We start from the raw sequence: 17,650 nt of genomic DNA, 5'->3' as shown, positions 1-17,650 counted from the left end.
AAATATTTGATATTTATGAGCACTTTGAAATCTTTATCTAGCGCCATCAGAAATCCTGGATAAACTTTCAAATGACGAATCACTTTTGAAATGTCCAGTTAGAATGTCTGTGTTCCTGAATGAACTCGATACTAGTCAAGTACAGGGAGAAAGAGGTTCTGGCAATCATAGACAGGTCACTGCTTGGGGAAGTTCTCCAAGTAGGGTGTCAAGTCGTAAAAACTGTAACTATTCTGGTGGGCCATCTTTTGGATCCTCACCTTCTACACCTACAGCAAAAAAGATTCGATATTCTAAACAATCTGATTCTGTTGATGGTACTCCGAAACAATCCCATTCAAACAAGTTATTAATACAAGAAAGGGACAGAAATGATAATTCTAGTGTTACCGAAGCCCATGATGATCAGGGTACAAGAAAAAGACACATAGAGAATGATGATCAGACACCAAAACAACAGAGAATGCGTTATTACGCAGTAAATGTCTCCCAGAATAATCTCAATTTGAACGTGTCTCACCCAAGAAATGATGAACGTGAAGATGAAGAATCTCATCCAGTGCCAGGTCATTACCATTATTCTATAAGATCGGATGCCTTTTGCCCAAAGCGTACGACACCTTCACTGATTGTTTGTCAAAATGAAGGTTCCAGACTTCTCGAGTTCACAGACAATAAAGCTCAAGGCAGTAGAGAAAAAGTACACCATGAATGGACATTGGAACCCTAAAGACTTCGGCATTTTAATTCTGGTCAGTTTTAAGGGCATCTCTTACCTCTTTTGACTGTTATAAATTATATAAAATTTAAAGTTTATAGAAGAGACTGGTTGTGTCTAAGAATAGTGATACTTACATTTATTTAAATAATTAGTAAACTTTTTGCAGTAACATGGTAAATAGGATTAGAAAAGACGAAATAGGCTTATGGAAGAAGTGGTAATAAAATATATAGCTAAGAAAAACTTATCACTACTTGTTGATTTTTTTCTTCTTCTAAGAGTTCAAGAGCTATACTTATTTTACCAGCATTGTTACAAAATTATTTATTTTTACTATGCAAGTTATTTATAGACTATACATTAATCTCGTAAACAAGTATCTATACGTCGAACAAAACTAACATCACGAACAAATATCTGTTGCCAGGCAGTCGTTTGATATTTAACTCTATACGGTGTACAGTGTTTCCGACTGCGAATTAGAAGTTGTAATATATCTGTTATTTACATATGTTTATGATGATATTTTTAAAACTTTGAACTTTATATTTGGTGAATTATTTTTATTTTTAGCGTAGTTTGAATATTTTGCAACAGTTACATAATAGCTCGCAATGGTATAGCTTGTTCAAAACATTCCAAAACTTTTCATTTTCATATAGAATATAACCATTTGATTTTATTATGTGCATGTGCTACTGTATCTCTAAAGATCTAACATATTCTATAATATTGAATAAACGAATAAGTATTTTACTATTGATCTACCCTACATTATATCAAAGCGAAGTCTTGTGGGTCTGATTTTTCTCTGTATATCGTACCGGGCCCGGCGTGGCCAAGCGTGTTAAGGCGTTCGACTCGTAATCTGAGGGTCGCGGGTTCAAATCCCGGTCGCCCTTTCAGCCGTGGGGGCGTTATAATGTGACGGTCAATCCCACTATTCGTTTGTAAAAGAGTAGCCCAAGAGTTGGCGGTGAGTGGTGATGACTAGCTGCCTTCCCTCTAGTCTTACACTGCTAAATTAGGGACGGTTAGCGCAGATAGCCCTCGAGTAGCTTTGCGCGAAATTCAAAACAAACAAACAAGCAAATCGTACCTTCTGCTTGAAAGTACGCTGTCAGAGTTGCCATCTGGCGGTGTTTTCGTAATGTGTCTGGATGATATACAACGATAGTTTGTTCAGAAGTCTGTTGTCTCTCGTTTTAAAAAAATTCAGTTCTCTAGGTATATTCGAAGAAACTTTTTGTATCATAAAATACCTCAAATAATGTCGAATTCTTGTTTATTTGTTGATATAATTCAAAATTAAGTCTCATTCGTGCTATAATAGTTTAAAAAATTGAGGGTCAGCACTGACGAGCAGATGCAGTGACTATGATTATGCACGCCCTCTACATTCCTACACTGAATTACATAACCGCCTTCAAACATGTCAGCTATCGGTCAGTTGCCTCTTTCTTTCTTTGTTCGCTCATCTACATAGAGCTTTCTGTATCCATACCATCCCTTTATACATATATATATATAGGTTTACTTGTTTTTCGTGTTGTTTCGAAGGCTTAAACAACTTTGGCAATTTTCTCGTCTGACATCACGTATCTTGGCCCAACTGTAGCTTCCAGCGATGGGTTTGTCGCGGTTTCCTGCTCAATCTTGAGAGAATTGTTCAGGTAACTGCCTGTGTAGCTTTGTTCTTGTTTCTTTTATCAGTAACTTTGTCGTTCGTCCAGGTAGAAATAAAGACTTTTATTCGATAATAGTCGAGGAAGCGTACTTTCAATCTTTCGTTTTAGGAATTACGAAAAACACGTCTGTCTCCTATCTAACTCTCATCAAAAGTCTCCTGGATTGGTGGATTATATTGGTTTAGTTTGTTTTAAATTTCGCGCAGAGCTACACGAGGGATATCTGCGTTAACCGTCCGTAACTTACCAGTGTAAGGTTAAGACTAGAGGGAGAGCAGCTAGTCATTACCACCCATCGCTACCTCTTGGGCTACTCTTTTAACAACACATAGATTGACCGTCACATTATAACGGCTCCATGGCTGAAAGGGCGAGCATGTTTTGGTGTGACGGGGATTCGAACCCGTGACCCTCGGATTACGAGTCGAGTGCCTTAACCACCTGGCCATTCCAGGCCATGTAGAATAGAGGGAAGGCACCTAGTAAACCGCACCCAGCCCCTGCCGACTCATGGACTAATCGAATAATGAAATTTGACAGTTACTCTTATGCCCCTGAGGCTTTTTCCGTAAAATGTTTTATTCTACTGAGTTAGGCCTACCAACTAGATATGTGTGATATACTTGGTTACAGAGTGTGACTGAGCACCTCTTAAGGTGCATTAAAAACAAGCTCAGATCTGCAAATGAACGCACCTAACACCTTTGATTATTGTTATCTTCCTTGCACAAAACTTGGCTACTTGCTAAATACTGAACTCACATCTTGTGTGCACTCAACAAAACAAGGGAAGATTGAAGAGCCTATTTGAGTAACTCTTTGTGTCCACATGGTAAAATATTAAAAATAACAACACAATTTCGAAAAACTCATCTTCGTTTTAAAAAAAAGTAGAAAACACATGGTACTTATCTGTACTACACCTCAAAATGTGGAGCATGATAAATGTTAAGTGTTTTTGATAATCTAAAGAAGTTAAACGTAATTATAATCAAACAATTCTGACAAGGAAAAACTAATTGCTAAAATAAATTTAAATCTAAATACTTCGCAGAGAAAAATACTTCAGACAGTGAATAAAGTAAGAACTGTTGATATTTTTGTAATAATATCACGTGCATAAAATGTATACCATGTTGCTCTTTATTGAACGGCCCGGCAGGGCCGTGTGGTTAAGATATTCGACTCGTAATCTGAGGATCGCGGGTTCTGATCTCCGTCACACCAAACTTGCTCGGCCTTTCAGAAGTGGGGGCATTATTATGTGACGGTCAATACTACTATTCGTTGGTAAAAGAGTAGCCAAAGAGCTGGCGGTGGGTGGTGATGACTAGCTGCCTTCCCTCTAGTTTTACACTGCTAAATTAGGAACGGCTAACGCAGATAGCCCTCGTGTAGCTTTGCACGAAATTCAAAACAAATCAAACCAAACTTTACTAACACCCCTCTATAATTATCACTCCCCCTCGTATTTCTATAAACCTTACCTTGAGCAACAGCAATATTAATCCAACATATATTCCACACACAAAAGGAGGGGGTGCTCAGAAGTCAACGAACTTCAAGCATGAGTTTGATAAAAATACAATTTATCGTTTTTCTATCTTTCTAGGGTGAAGTCATCACCAAGAAATAAATCCCTACTTTTAAGTATTTATTCGTCGTTTTCTTTCTAAATTGTGAGTGATTTGTGTAAAATAAATATTTCAAAATTAGAACCTAAAAACATAAGTTTTAAAATACAAATTATTTGAAAATTTATACATTTTTTTTTCCAAGTAAAGAGAGCTATTTTTAAGTGTTAAATGTTTCCATTTGAAATTACCTGTGATATTATAATACAGAAGTATTTATTACTTATCGGCAGATGGCGTTCGAATTTTTCGTTTTGTATTTTCGACAACAAATTTTCCTTTATGCCATCTTTTGATTTCTGTAACTAAATAAGTGTTTATTATGATTTGCATATTTGTGTTGGCGAAATTAACTGCATTATGTTATTACTGATTTCGTGTATTTTCACTAAAAATAAAATTGAAAACATAATCTGTGACGTAGTTACTGTGGACCTCATTTTCATCTATTCAAAGCTCCTCAATATATTCACTTCTAAATTAATTTAGGTTATTATATGGTGAGTTACAAAAAGAGGTAAAAACCTCAATGAATATTGTACATGCATTACAATCGTACTAGGCTTAACTGTGTATCTTTGGTATATTGTATATAGTTCCATCGATTGTAAAGCGATTGCATTTTAAGTCTAATTTGCAAAACAATTACAAATGTATGCAGGAAATGTGTGTATTTTTCTTACAGCAAAGCTAAATTGGGTTATTTGCTGAGCCCATCGAGAGTAATGGAACCCTTGATTTTAGCGTTATAAAGCCGTAGACTTACCGCTGTATTGGCGGGGGCTTCAGGAAATGATTCTGTATCTTAAAGAAAACTGAAACCTAAATTTTCTCATTAGCCTAATCAATTAGTTATGGATATCTGTATTCGATTGGATCAGTGAATCCTGGTCTATTACACTACGTAGAATAAGAAACATCAAAAATTAAAAGGAAAAAATAAAGCACACCATTTTCATACTTGCAGCAGTTCTTTACTAACAGGCGAAATATGATTTATTCTGTGTTGAAAATAGTAACTCCTTTTCGAGATATGTTTTGCTTTATTCACGACCAGTGTTTTGAAATATTTCGGATCGTTGTGTCTATATTAAGCTAATCGTCTCAACAATAGCTTGATATCCCATGAAGCTTGCCATATTAAACATGACATTCTAGCAGTGTGTGATTAATTTTCACTGGAGAAAAAGGTGCGAGAAAACCACTGAATTTTCTTAAGGAATGTTTTATTAGTTTTTACAATAATTTAACAGAAGAAACAAATACAACAATATCAACAACAACACTGTTAGATCACAGAGTCCAAATGAGACCAGAAGTCCCTGAGGTTGAAGAGTCAGCGGAAGAGGAAGAATGAGATAATAGTCGAAGACCCTCCAGAGGTCACTGGGATGGAAAGAAGAAAAGATGTGCGTTGAGGGACGTGGAGTTCTGACTTGATTTGTCAGACCATCCACATCTATACAAAACAAACAGACACAAACAAAAATCAGAAAATCCTTTGTATTCGGTCAAAGGTTTAAATACTTTTTAAACAAAACAAAAAATAGAATTTTTAATTAGTTGCCAAATTGCGTGTTATCCGTTGTTTCCAAAGCTGAACATAAAAACTAATACCTAACTAACCTCATCACGTGCAGTGGATCGATTCCTTTAGTGGTAGATAAGGCCGCTGTATCCGGGAACGTTCAGGTAGCCACTTCCCTCGATGCCACCAACTTGACCGTGAACTGCGGACAATTTTTCGTAAGCACCGTTGCTGTGGACAGTAGACAGGCCAGTAGCATCATGAGCTCCGTGTCCGTAACAGGAGTGGGCAGCGGCGCTGTTCAAGTAGCCATGGCTACCGAAGCCAGCTCCTCAGGCTCCATAAGGTCCGTGGGCGACGAGGACTGGACCATGGGCATAGTAGACAAGTACATCGGCGTAGGCAACGGCAGCCAGCATATAAACAATAGCTAACTGCAAAACAGAATAAATAAAGAGTGGTTAGCATTAGGACAAAAGATATTGTAAGATTAGAATAAATTCGAAAGACTTAGGGAATTCATTACTGAAATGAATCGGATCTAACATTTCGTTAAATATCTTTGTAAGATACAATACTGTTGTATAACAGCTATACATATTTAACTGAACCATACAAGAAACCCATGTAATTACTGTAATGTAACGTTCGTCATAAGCTAGGTTTTGGTTCCATTTTACCAGAGAGCGACTATTGTTCTCTATGAAAGAACGTAGTTTATTATTAACCAATTCACTCACCACTTTTATGTTTGTAGAGTTTGTTAAACCTCTGAGACTATGGAGTAAGCAAGTGATACCTAAGGAATTTTCAGACGCTGTATTTATACCGTGAAGATCTGGTAAAAAAACAAAAAAAAAAAAAAACACAAAGCAAAAACAGTTACGATGTTCTCCTTTCCACACGCCTGCTTACTGCAATGACCAAAGGGTGGTAGTCCGGATGTGAGTTACAGGGATACTAAATAAAACTGGTACATGCAACACATGTTCGGACTGGAATGATAGTAGGAGTTCAGATTTGATTTTTTTCTTGTCTTTATGAAAAGAGCCTGGCATTTGTCGTCTAAGTGTTGAAAATAGAAAAATCCACGCACTATCCGCCGATCGTTTAAAGTTAGACTTTATTGACTCTGCTACAGAGATAACCCGTCAACGTTTTGCACTTTTTTTAAAAAAAAAGTTACTAAAGACAACATGCTAACTTCCGGGAGCCGCCTTGCTTTCCTTTCCAGATTGAACGAGGTGAAAAAGTAACGGGGAAAATAATGGGGTAATGAAGTGAAACATGTCGCTGCTCTCTATATGAAGTATTTACAGTGTAACTCATTAGCGTGATTTGAATTATTGTGCAAAATATCTTTCAACTAAGGAACTTTCTGATTCCATAGTTGAAGTTTTCAAGCAGTTATACAACGGGGTATGTGTTTTGCCAACCACGAGGAATCTCACCCCGATTTTCAGCAGTGTAAATCTGTAAAGTTACTGGTGATCCACGTCCACTGGAGGACCTAATTGATCACACAGAGGCATTTTATTAAATACTAGACGAAAACCTTAATACTTTGCGTTTAAATGTACTAACTTTTTATGCGATACCTAGTATTAGAACACACGAAAAGCGAAGTAATAAAACGCGTCTTACTTTCTTTTATTTTTGTCAGAAAATAAAAATATATGAAGTAACAAATATTAGATTGTTTAGAAAAGCTATAATTAGGAACATTAATATTTCCTATAATGTGAATAAGTTTTAAAAAATCTTATTTCTGTTATCATAGTGTTTGTTTGCTTAAAGTATTAAGATTCACGATGTGTTGTCAATATTGTTCCTTCTGCAGGGATCGCACCTCGAATTTTGGTATTAAAAGATTTCAAGAAGCTCATATAAGTTTAGGAAAATATAAATATTTCGTACATGAAAGTTATGATTTCAAGGATTTTCTGCGAACCTTAACATCGTGAAAGATACGATAGCCTAATGAGAATCTAAACGATTTAATTAGTATTGGGTTGAGGAATAATTCGTGAGAGTTTTTTCAAGTTAAAAAAATATATTCATAAATGAAACGCTTTCGCAAAATATTTCATGTCATTTGGTAGATAATTTTTTGCTCTAATAGATGGTGTGTTTGATTTTCATATGTCTTTAATTTTTGCTTTCATTTTCAGCTCATTAAATGAGCTAATAAATGTTTTGGGTGTACTGTGTTCATGTATTGAAGTATTGTATAGTCTTGCATGTAATGCTTGAATGAAATTATTTAAAAACGCTCACGAATTATTCCTCAACCTAATACATTATACTCTTTATTTCTTCAAGTGCATCAAAAATAGGCAGGGAATAATAAATACTGAAAACGAAAATACAATAAAAATGTAGATGGCAGTAAACCCTGGTCTCTTTCTACGAAGGTGTAGCAGTACAGATAATGTTGAATAATTTAGCAGTAAAGATGACAATAAAGATTGTAAGTTTTCTATAAATTGCATATTCGAATATATGTTACTCTCTTATTTTTCATATTTTTATACCTAGTAATTGAGCTTCTCTTGTTTTTGTACTTCCAGTTTGACTTGTTTTCGTATTTTAGGCTTAGTTTATTTTTATACTTTAAGCTCGGCTTGTTTTTTCGTAGTGCAGTGGTGCAGAAACTTTTTGAGTCAGGGGCCACAAACAGATTTCTCGTAACCGTTGGGGGCCACAAAAAAGTGAAAATTAAAATCGTCCCACAGTTGTTTCACACAAGATGAACATCACATTTAAGAACACACAAATAACGATTACATCAAAGAGTTTGCACATTATTTTAAGAAATGTTATGATACGTCAACTGTCGCAAAGTCAGTGTGATGGATGATGCTGCATGTCATCTACGAGCTTAGAAATGCCCGGCTTGATGTTTGACGTTGAAAGGCGCAAGACTGCTTCCAAATGATCATCAGTCAGCTGATTGCGAGTGTTATTTTTGTTCAGTTTCACATGCGAAAAAGCCTGTTGGCAGCAGTACATGCTGCCAAATATGCTGCTGTGGACAAGTGCGTTCTCTTTCAGATTAGCAAATGTATCAGACAACGTTTTTTAGAAGTCAAGCAAACTGTTTTCTCGGTAAATAGCACGCAGTTCATCATATGCCTGGAGATCAGTAACTTCGAGCTGAAATTCTGCTGACAAGTCATTCACTGACACACTGAACAGATCAGCAAAAAGTTTCATAAACAATCTGCATTGGTAAAAGTCATGAAACCGTGAGTTGAAGGATTGAATCAAGGTATCTAGCTTCCCAACATAAACTTGTGTGTCAATGTCCTGATTCTTCTGAAGCTGTGACTGAAAAGTGGGAAAGTGCACGAAGTCGCCTGATGCTGCTTGCTGCTGGAACAATTGTAACTTTGTCCTGAAAGCTGAGACGTGATTTGAAAGCTGACAGACAAGCTGATTTTTGCCTTGCAACTTCAAATTCAGATCATTCAAGTGTTGTGTCATGTCGATCAGAAAGGTCAAATCAGCTTGCCATACTGGATCAGTCATGGAACTCACTTCTGTGTCTTTGTTCTTGCTTCTGAGGAATTCTACCACCTCATCAATCAACTCCCAGAATCTTCTGAGCATCTTCCCTCGACTCAGTCAGCGTACTTCACAGTGATACACAAGGTCACCATATTCTGAATCAATTTCTTCAAGAAACTTCGAAACTGACGGTGATTCAGCCCTCGTGATTTAATGAAATTAATGGTTTTCCTCACTAATGCCATCATTGCTTGAAAATCAAGTTCTTTACTGCACAGGTTCTGTTAGTGAATAATACAGTGCAACTTCACCAACTGTCTGTTCTGCTTTCCTTGATGCTTCATCAACAGTGCTACCAGCTCACTACTTTCTCTGGTCATGGCTGGTGCTTTATCAGTTGTCACACTTACCAGTTTCGTGAAATCCAATGAAACACTACTACACAGTCGTACTGTCTTCTCGAATAGAGCAGACCCAGTTGTCTGACCCTTCATGGAACCCATGCCGATTAGTTTCTCTGTGATATCAAACGGTGACGACACATCACGAACAAAAACTAGTAGCTGTGCTATTGAACTGATGTCAGTCGACTCGTCTGCTGCCAAAGAGAAGTAGACAAAGTTGGCTGCTTTATTTGTAAGCTGCCTTGTCACGTCCGCGGAGATGTGAAATTCTTCGTTGAACTGTCAAAGCCACCGTCTGTAGCTTGCGAACTGCTTCCGGATACAACTTTTCCGATGCAGTAATCATACATTGCTTGACAAAATCACCATCAGTGAACGGTCGATCATCAACAAAATATCGTAACTGACCTCACAAGCAACACCTAAATCTGCTGAATGCTTTGAGAAAACGTTCTGCTGGTGATTCAGCACCCGCCGCAGAGATTCAATTCGAGCTGTTCGTTCATCACCGACAACGTTGTGGAAATCTTTATGCTTCGACTCATAATGATGCTTTATATTGGATACCTTCGCCACTGCTACTGTCGAATGACACAGCAGACAAATCACGTTCTTCTGTTGTTGAACAAAACAGTATTGCGCAGTCCAATCATCATGAAACTGCCGGTTTTCGTCGTCAACTTTTCTTTTACGATTAGTTGCCATTTTTGTTACGAAATAATATCAAAATGGGGCTCGTAAGTAAATCTTGAAGAACAATTGGAATGCGTGAATTACGGAAATATTACGTCATTGCGCCAATGATTAAATGCCTATGCATTAACGAGATTTGCTTGTTAAATTTTCTTTATTGCTCGACACAAATATGGAACCATCCAGTATCTAATCTAATACATATTCTTCTATAGTGCTTAATCTTCACGCAGGCGCGAACTCTTTATGTTTGACTTTCAGTTAGACATCGTGGGCCACTCGGCGACTCGTCACGGGCCGGACTTTGTGCACCCCTGGTTTAGTGTTTTTGTAATTTAAGCTCAGTTTAATTCTGAAATTCTTTTTCTGAAGCAACTAGAGAAATATTCCATTGCCAGGTAGTTACGAGAACTGCGTGTTATTTAGTGTGCACTAAAATATTTAATTCACAACGACCTTTAAAAATCGTGTTTGTGCATTTTCTTCACATTCCTTTAAATTAGAACTTTAATAAGATTAAAATAAGAGTGAAAATTACATTTAAATTCAATTTTTGTTGTTTACATCTTCTGTGATGAATTTCAAAATAAATCAGTTATGAGGTATGTGATTAAAACATTGCACTTAAACAGAACTTTCGTCACCTTTCATAGGCTAAAGAAGCCTCAAAGCTTTGACACCAGTAGACAAAGTTATTGTATTTGCTCAAATAACACAACTACATCTCAGAAAAAAAAATACAGTTTCAGCCATAAGACAAATAATAACTTAAGGAATATAATTTTACTATAAAATTCTTGCCATGACCATATTACTTTTGGTTGAGAATACATGTTAGTGTCTTCAGTTATGCAAGTCATAACTGACATGTAGAACAAATGTGTAATGTGACTTCAGTATGACGACGGCTAGAACATGCCATTGGATGCATATTAATGTTACCAAGTAATACGTAAAACATGCCACTGGATGTTTGTCTTGATGCCATCAGGAGGAGGTTCAAATGTCTTATAATGTTTTGTCGTCATTATGTACACCTAGAACTGAAACATAGAGTAAGCTGACGTAGTAAACAGCTGTAACTGAAACGCAGAGTTAGCTGACGTTTTAACTAGCTATAACTGAAACATAGAATAAGCTGAAGTGGTAGACATCTATGACTGAAACAGCTATAAATGAAATATAGAGTAAATTGACATGAGAAAGAGTTATAACTGAAAGATAGAGTAAGCTAACGTAGTAAAGAGCTGTAACTGACACATGGAGTAAGCTGACGTGGTAAACAGCTATTACTGAAACATAGAGTAAGTTGACGTAAGAAACAGCTATAACTGAAACGTTGAGTAAGCTGACAGGTATGACTGAAACACAGAGTTAGCTGATGTTTTAAACAGCTATAACTGAAACATAGAATAAGTTGATGTGGTAGAGAGCTATGACTGAAACATAGAGTAAGCTGACGTAATAAATAGCTATAACTGAAACAGAGAATATGTTGACGTGGTAGACAGCTATGACTAAGCATTGAGTAAGCTGACGTATTAAACAGCTATAACTGAAACACAGAGCAAGCTGACTTTTTAAACAGCTGTAACTGAAACAGAGAATAACTTGACGTGGCAGACAGCTATGACTGAGACATAGAATAAGTAGATGTGGTAGACAGCTATGACTAAGACTTAGAATAAGAAGATGTGGTAGACAGCTATGACTGAGACATAGAATAAGTAGATGTGGTAGACTGCTATGACTGAAACACAGAGTAAGCTGGCGTGTTGTTACTTCACATCTGGTCTGATGTTCTTAGTGTATTAACTACTAAACACTAATATTCCTCTGCATCTTGTTGGATAATTGACCAAATATATTGAAACGATCAACGTTACATGAGTAAAGACAGTCACTGTTTAGAGCTTTGTGGATATATATGATATATTTGTAAAGAGGTGTATTGATTGATCAAAATACTATTTGTCAAGCATGAGTAGTTCCAGTATGATGATTATGTTTAAAATTGTGTTTATAACTGTTTGTAATGGGTTGAATCTTTCAAAACCTGTATTCACAGACAAAATCTATGTGGGTAGAATTTATCAATTGACTCTTTGTGGGAGTCAAAATGAAAAGAATTAAGTAGGAAGAAGTATTATTATTACTGTGAGTCACGAAGATAGTTGTTGTCGTGCAGAGGTACACAATGAGTTATATACACTCTTTCCACTAAGAGGAATTGAACCTCGGATTTTAGCATTGTAAGTCCGTATACTTACTGCAGACCGACATATTGATCTGGAGTAATTGCGCAAGTGTATTATTTTACTTTTCGTATTAGGATAGAAGTTAGATACGAAGATGTCTAAGTTGCATCTGTGCATTATTTTTATTTGCAGCTTTTGCTGTGCTTTTATGTTCGGTAGAGTTTTTGCGTTAACATAAAATTAAACGGAGTCTCTCTTGATGTATTTCTTTGTTTTATACTTGCAACAAAACAGTTACTAACTTTATGGTTGTTATCGTAACGTAATTCCATTTCACCATCAGGCACTATTAGGTATGGACTGGGTGGAAAAATTATTTATTTCCTTTATACAAAGTCTGGAAAAGTCTGAAGGTTTGGGCACTTAACTCGCAATCTGCGGCCCAAAGATTTGTATTCCGTCATCAAACAACCTTGCCCATTCAGCCATGGGGAAATTATAATGTCACGACCAAATCCACTCTTGGTTGGTAAAAGAGTAGTCGTGGCTGATTAACAGCCTTGCCTGTAATCTATCAGTTCAAAATTAGGGACAGCTAGCGCAGATATCCTTCAAGTATTTTTTGCTATATTCACTAACAAATATAAAAACAAATGTTTAAATATTAGTTTGAAATAAACAACACTTGTTTCTGTTTACGTAATTGGAATTATGGGGAAACAGAAGCACAGGTCATCAATGCTTTGCATAAAAATGAAATTTGTCGGAATTGCACTCAGAAATGTAACATTTCTAAGGGGACGGGGTCATGAGAGCATTTAATATTTAAAGTCTTATAAGAGGATGAAACCTGTAAGAAGATCATTCAGGTGGAAGGATAATGTCTTTGGGTAATTTCAACATCAGATTGACTCAAAGCATTCCCACAACTAAACGCAGTATATAAGGTATTCATGGAGGTTGTAGAATCAACAAAGTTTCCAGTGGCTCAGCGGTATGTCTGCGCACTTACAACGCTAAAAACCGAGGTTCAATTCCTCTTAGTGGAAAGAGTGTATATAACTCATTGTGTATCGCTGCACGACAACAACTATTTTCGTGACTCACGGTAATAATAATATTTGTGTAGCTTTATGCGTAATTCAAATCAACAAGCGTCCGTAATCTTTTATGTCTGATAATAGTTAATCAAATCAACGTTACAAAGGACCACAAATTAAAGAAGCCTACTTTGAATTAATAATTTTGTTTGTTGTGACCCCCCAACGGCACAATGGTATGACTGTAGACTCACACCACTAGAAATTTGGTTTTGATACACAAATAGTTCGTTGTATAGTTTTGTGCTTAATTCCAAACAAAGCATTTGTTTGTTCAATTTCGCGCAAAGCTACACGAGTGCTATCTGCGCTAGTCATCTAATTTAGCAGTGAAAGACTGTAGGAAAGCCAGCTAGTCATCGTTACACACTGCCAACTATGCGCTATTCTTTTACTAATTCACAAAACAGACAAAGCGGGATTGATTATAACATTATAACACTCCCACGAATGAAAAGGCGCCCCTCAGTTTGCGAGTCAAGCGTCATAACCACCTGGTCATAATTGGCCATTGGGCTATCTGCGCTCTATCCATCACGGGTATCGAAATCCTATTTTTGCGTAGTAAGCCTGTAAACTTACCGCTGAACCACTAGTGGCGAACTGATAAGAACAGAGCAGTGCTGCTCAGTTGTGGCAGTTTGTTACATATGTCGCAAAAGTTTGGCCAAACAAAACAAAATGAAAAATCTCCCCAGAAAAATATTACAAGTACCAGCAGGGGTGGATGTCGCGCAAATCAAGGTGAGTTAAAATGCAGTCAATGGGAACCTCTGTATCAGAGAAATGGTAACTAGTCAAGAGTACTCGCTGTCAACTCTTGGGCTGCTGACGGACAGTAGAAATTAACCTTTTCTCTTACAGCTCAACCCCAATCCAAAGTGCAAAGCGTGCTTTTACGGTAACAAGACGCGATCCAATAATCCTCAGGCTTACAGTCGATGTTCGCTGAAAGTCTAGGTGACGATTTGTTAAGTATGAAAAAAATACTGTTTATGGAGACATAACACAAGTACTTATCAAACGGGGAAAGGTATGACAGTTCTGTGCTGATAAGACACATTCAACACATCTCAAATTATTAATAATTTGATAAAATAAGGTACTAATTTTATGTGATTCGGCATGGCCAGGTGGTTAAGGCACTTGACTCTTAATCTGAAGGTCGCGGGTTCGAATCTCCGTCACACCAAACCTGATCTTACTTTCAGCCGTGGGACGTTATATTGTGATGGTCAATCCCACTATTCGTTGGTAAAAGAGTAGCCCAAGAGTTGGCGGTGGGTAATAATGACTAGCTGCCTTTCCTCTAGTCTTACACTGCTAAATTAAGGACGGCTAGCGCAGATAGCCCTAATATAGCTTTTCGCGAATTTCAAACCAAACCAACTTTATTCTTGCAATGAAGACTCGATTCTTTTTCATTGTGGTAATATTCATTAAACTTACAACTCAGCTTCCCTGGTTACGAGAGTTGACAATAATTGGCATTAACGTTTGTAGGAATTAAAAAAAAACGTTAAAAAAGAAAAAAAACACCATCACCAAAATATGATTTTGTTAATAAATGATATTGACAAACAATGATATATAACCTTTCAGAACTTGCTGACAAACATTAGTATAGTACGGGATAAAAACTTTACTCTTTGTACGGTGCTATATTCCATACTATTAGAATTAAACGTATTGTTTTAAGAATGAAATAACTGGATGATTGACACCACTAAAGCGACTTTTCGATTCTAAAGTAATCGAATTTGATCAAAATTTAAGTCGCAGATTAAGTTAGACATGAATAGTTTAGTTCATTAAGAGTATTTGATTTGTTATAGTAATCCCTAGTTTATAAGGTGAAAAGTTTATGAGGAAGATTGGGGTTATGTTTCGAAATTATATTGCTGTGTGTTTTTAATAATTACGTAAAGTTAAAGCAAGTAATCAGGTTGACCTTTTCGACACGCCCTTCACCGTAAACTTTCTCCATCTCTCGGTGTTTGGGTATGATATGTTTGTACCCTGGAGGGTCAGGTTCTCTGTGACCTCTTCCTCCTTCCCGTACTTATGTGATCGTGCAGTATTTGATAGTGGTAGTCACTGCATTTTTGGGTCAGAGTGAACTGAATATTACTCCGACCTTTTTCAGGGCAATGTCCATGTATTGTTATACATGTGTGGGTATTGTTTTACCCTATCAGTAAGATGTCAGGTTTGTTGGTGGCACTTTTTAATTTTTTTTATCATTATATATGTGTGTGTGTGTGTATATATATATGTATATACATTTTAAATTATATAGTTATTATTATTATTATTTATTTATATATTTATTATTATTATTATTTATTTATATATTTATTATTGTTATTACTTATTTATATATTTATTATTATTATTATTTATTTATATATTTATTATTATTATTATTATTTATATATTTATTATTGTTATTACTTATTTATATATTTATTATTGTTATTATATATTTATTTTATTATTATATATATTTATTATTATTATTTTATTTATTTTATTGTTATATATTTATTATTATTATTATTATTATTTATTTATATATTTTTATTGTTATTATTTTTATATATTATTATTATTGTTGTTTTTGTTTATTATTATTATTGCTTATTTATATATTTATTATTGTTATTACTTATTTATATATTTATTATTGTTATTACTTATTTATATATTTATTATTGTTATTATTTTTATTTATATTATTTTATTATATATTTATTATTATTATTATTTATTTATATATTTATTATTGTTATTACTTATTTATATATTTATTATTATTATTATTTATTTATATATTTATTATTGTTATTATTTATTTATATATTTATTATTATTATTTATTTATTATATATTTATTATTATTTATTTATTATTATTATTATTTATTTATATATTTATTATTATTATTATTATTATTTATATATTTATTATTATTATTATTATTTATATATTTATTATTATTATTATTTATTTATATATTTATTATTATTATTATTTATTTATATTTATTATTATTATTATTTTATGTTTAAAATATATATTGACAGGAGAGAGGTGTACGTCATGAAGTACCTGTCTAGTTCCCATAGTAATTCGTTTTTCATCTAATTTTTATCGAAGTACGTTATTGTACAATGTAGAAGTCTCTCTGGTGTGGCTGGTATGTTCGAATATTTGGCCTTCACCGTACGGCGACCACATAAAGCGATTTGAATTTCCAGCGAGATATACGAATAAGTGCACAACGTCAACAGACAAAGCTTATCTTGGACAAATTGTTAACCGGCCGATTCGTATACAGTATGGCGTATGTTGCTATTGAAAATAATACCTGCAGTGCCCCTCTCCCAGTGTACAGCGGTATGTCTGCGGACTTACAACGCTAGAATCCGGGTTTGCAGGCCAATGGTGAGCAGAGCACAAATTGCCCATTGTGTAGCTTTGTGCTTAATTGCAAACAAACAAATAAAGAAACAAAATACTTGCAGTTGAGAGTTCTTTAATTTGTATCAGAAAAGAAAACGAGCCTAAAGTGGCATGAAACTGTTCCAGAGTTTTCACATTTGAGGAGACAATCGAACTTGTATAAGATGACGGTGGTACTGACTCTGAACGTGAAATATCTGAAGATAACAAAAAAAGCACCTAAAGAGTTTTAATAGGTTTAAAATGGTTAGTCAACCACACACACACACACACACAAATCTTATTTGGTTAGGGTGCTCGACTCGCAATCTGCTGGTTGCGGATTCGAATCCCTTTCACTATATCTACTTGCCTTTTCAGCCACGGGTGCGTTATAATGTGACGGCCAATTCCACTATTGATTTATGAAAGAGTAGCTCAAGAGTTGACGGTGGGTAGTGCTTATTTGCTGCTGTCTCTCTAGTTTATCATTGCTATATTAGGGACCACCATCGTAGATATCCCTCAAGTGACTGCGATAAATTCAAAACGAGACAAAACCAAACCGATTACTTGAAAGTAGAGTATACTTACAAAGAACTTCTGTTCGTTAGTTGTTCATTGTCGTCACAATATTGTTGAATATCGTTTTTGATAGTAGGAAAGATATATGTTTCAGCGAAAAATATCTTTACTCATTCAAGATTTCGATTTATGGCTTCTTTAGGGA

The 17,650-nt window shown here is 35.3% G+C and overlaps 2 protein-coding genes across 4 annotated transcripts in view; one reads left to right on the top strand and one right to left on the bottom strand.

Annotated features, from left to right (window-relative positions):
- The window catches only part of LOC143249236 (uncharacterized), a 54,612-nt gene that overhangs the window by 25,298 nt on the left and 11,664 nt on the right, over window positions 1-17,650 (top strand). Inside the window, exons 11-12 of one of the 3 annotated variants that reach the window (XM_076498721.1) lie at window positions 42-752; window positions 4,022-4,422. In XM_076498721.1, the coding sequence (XP_076354836.1) occupies window positions 42-730 (689 nt within the window). In that variant the 3' untranslated portion in view covers window positions 731-752; window positions 4,022-4,422. Of the gene's footprint in view, window positions 1-41; window positions 4,428-17,650 lie in introns of those variants that run through there. The other 2 variants (XM_076498722.1, XM_076498720.1) reach the window with 2 other exon arrangements.
- Window positions 5,259-11,206, bottom strand: LOC143248133 (uncharacterized). The gene is made up of 5 exons (XM_076496566.1): window positions 11,121-11,206; window positions 7,023-7,081; window positions 6,312-6,478; window positions 5,670-6,005; window positions 5,259-5,502 (listed from the first exon to the last, which is right to left on the bottom strand). Exons 1-4 carry the CDS (start codon window positions 11,204-11,206, stop codon window positions 5,904-5,906), a joined length of 414 nt encoding a protein of 137 aa, XP_076352681.1. The 3' UTR covers window positions 5,259-5,502; window positions 5,670-5,903.

Source organism: Tachypleus tridentatus, chromosome 4, assembly GCF_004210375.1.
Source record: "Tachypleus tridentatus isolate NWPU-2018 chromosome 4, ASM421037v1, whole genome shotgun sequence".
In the NCBI taxonomy this organism is placed as follows: Eukaryota; Metazoa; Arthropoda; class Merostomata; order Xiphosura; family Limulidae; genus Tachypleus; species Tachypleus tridentatus.
Note: the sequence above shows the minus strand (reverse complement) of the source record. Positions and strands in the feature narration are given on the sequence as shown.